The following is a 1576-nucleotide window of genomic DNA, read 5'->3' on the forward strand; positions in this document are numbered from 1 at the left end:
GCGGAGCGAGAGCAGCGCTGCCGACGCGCCGTCCCCCGCCTCCATGTGCTCTGCAACCTCCGTCATCCCCCTGTACGGAATCCCCCCGCTGCGGGCGGCCACCGCCTGGCACAGCGCGGGCGGGTGTGCGGCGTGGGCGCAGAAGAAGGCGTGTCGCTCCGCCTCCAGCGGCGTCGTCAGCGCGACGTGCGCGTCGAAGGACTTGGCGCGGGCAAAGGGGTCAACGTCGCCCCATGCGCCGCCGAACAGCGTCACGAAAAGCACCGTCCGCAGGCGTAGCTGCCGAAGTTCGTCGGGGCCAAACAACTCGCGCCCGCGGAGGACGTCGTACAACTCAGCCAGCGGCAGCGGGTGGCTCGGCGGACTGGGGCGCGACCGGCCGTGCGCCCACCCCGCGCCGCTCCCCGCGGCGGTGAGGAACATCTCCGCGTGGTCCAGCACCACCACCACCGCCGCGCCGTCCGCCGCGTCCTCGTCGGCGGCGGGCTGGCAATTGTCGGGGCAGGCAGCCGCGGCGCGACGAATATCCCTCCGGAGCGCCGTGCTCCCGTCGGCGTGCGGCACCGCGGGCCCGCTGAATCGCCCCGCGCACAACGTGGCTCTTCCCATTGCCCGAGGGGCCCGCACAGGAGCTCCTCTGCAAACAAAAAAGGCGACGTGTGGGCCTGCCGCGGCTGCTCTGGGCGTGTGAGGGCAAAGCCCGGCGAAGCCTCACCGTGCCGCATGGCGTCGCCGCGCCACCACCCTACACTAGTCAGGGAAAGCAAAGCGAAGAGGAGGAGGACGAAAACGCATGCACAACACCGAAAGCGCAGACGCCAAATCCACCACGCTGCCTGCAACTCGGCACGACACACACGCGCACATGTCGGCTAAACAACAACAACGAAACCCCCCCAGACAAAATGCTGAGGATGCCTGCCGCATTCCCTCGCCGGCCCACACCCCACACATCGGGTGCCACGCCGCAAAAAAAAAAAACACGCTGCGCCAAATGGGCAAACAGCCAAAACCACCTTTTCTGTTTTTAAAAAGAAATGCGGCGCCTCAACACAAATAACCGTCTTTGCACACCCAGTTAGCTCGCAAGGAAACAGTACAACCGCCCGAGACTGAGCTCCGCGGTGTGAGGTGGCCGCCCTCAGAAGACGGGGCAACACGCATCCCCAGCGCGGTAGCGCACATCCCCCGCGGCCCATCTCCTCCTCCGTTCCCCAACGGGCGCCACGCCTCTTTCCCACTTCCCATGCTTGTGCGACGTTGCGCCGCCGCCCGATGGAGCGGAGCACAAAAACAGGAAGTCCATTGGCGTGTCCGCAGCTGCGTGTGTGGTGTGTGTGTGGCCGGACGTTGCGGGCCCGCCCTCCAGTGGTGAATAAACTCCGCTGCGTCGGGGGAAGCCAAAACCCACGGGCGTGGGCGGCACTACGGCACGCGTGACACCCCTGCAGCGCCGATCTGCGGTGCACATCGCCAGCCAGTCGGGGGGCCACCTGCGGCGCGGCGCAGGGCGCCGTTTTTCCCTCCGCGTGCAACCGGAGCGGGTGTGGCGGAGGCTGCCGGGCCGCCCGGCTTC

At 67.7% G+C, this 1576-nt stretch overlaps 1 protein-coding gene across 1 annotated transcript; it reads right to left on the minus strand.

Annotated features, from left to right (window-relative positions):
• Positions 1-609, minus strand: Tco025E_08908 (ATPase; the record flags this gene model as incomplete). Its single annotated transcript, XM_029375739.1, has 1 exon — positions 1-609. A coding segment is annotated over one exon (609 nt), but the record flags the coding sequence as incomplete, so codon positions are not given.
• Positions 610-1576: the final 967 nt, after the last annotated feature.

The sequence above is a fragment of the Trypanosoma conorhini genome, assembly GCF_003719485.1.
Source record: "Trypanosoma conorhini strain 025E chromosome Unknown Tco_14.4_contig_00910, whole genome shotgun sequence".
In the NCBI taxonomy this organism is placed as follows: Eukaryota; Euglenozoa; class Kinetoplastea; order Trypanosomatida; family Trypanosomatidae; genus Trypanosoma; species Trypanosoma conorhini.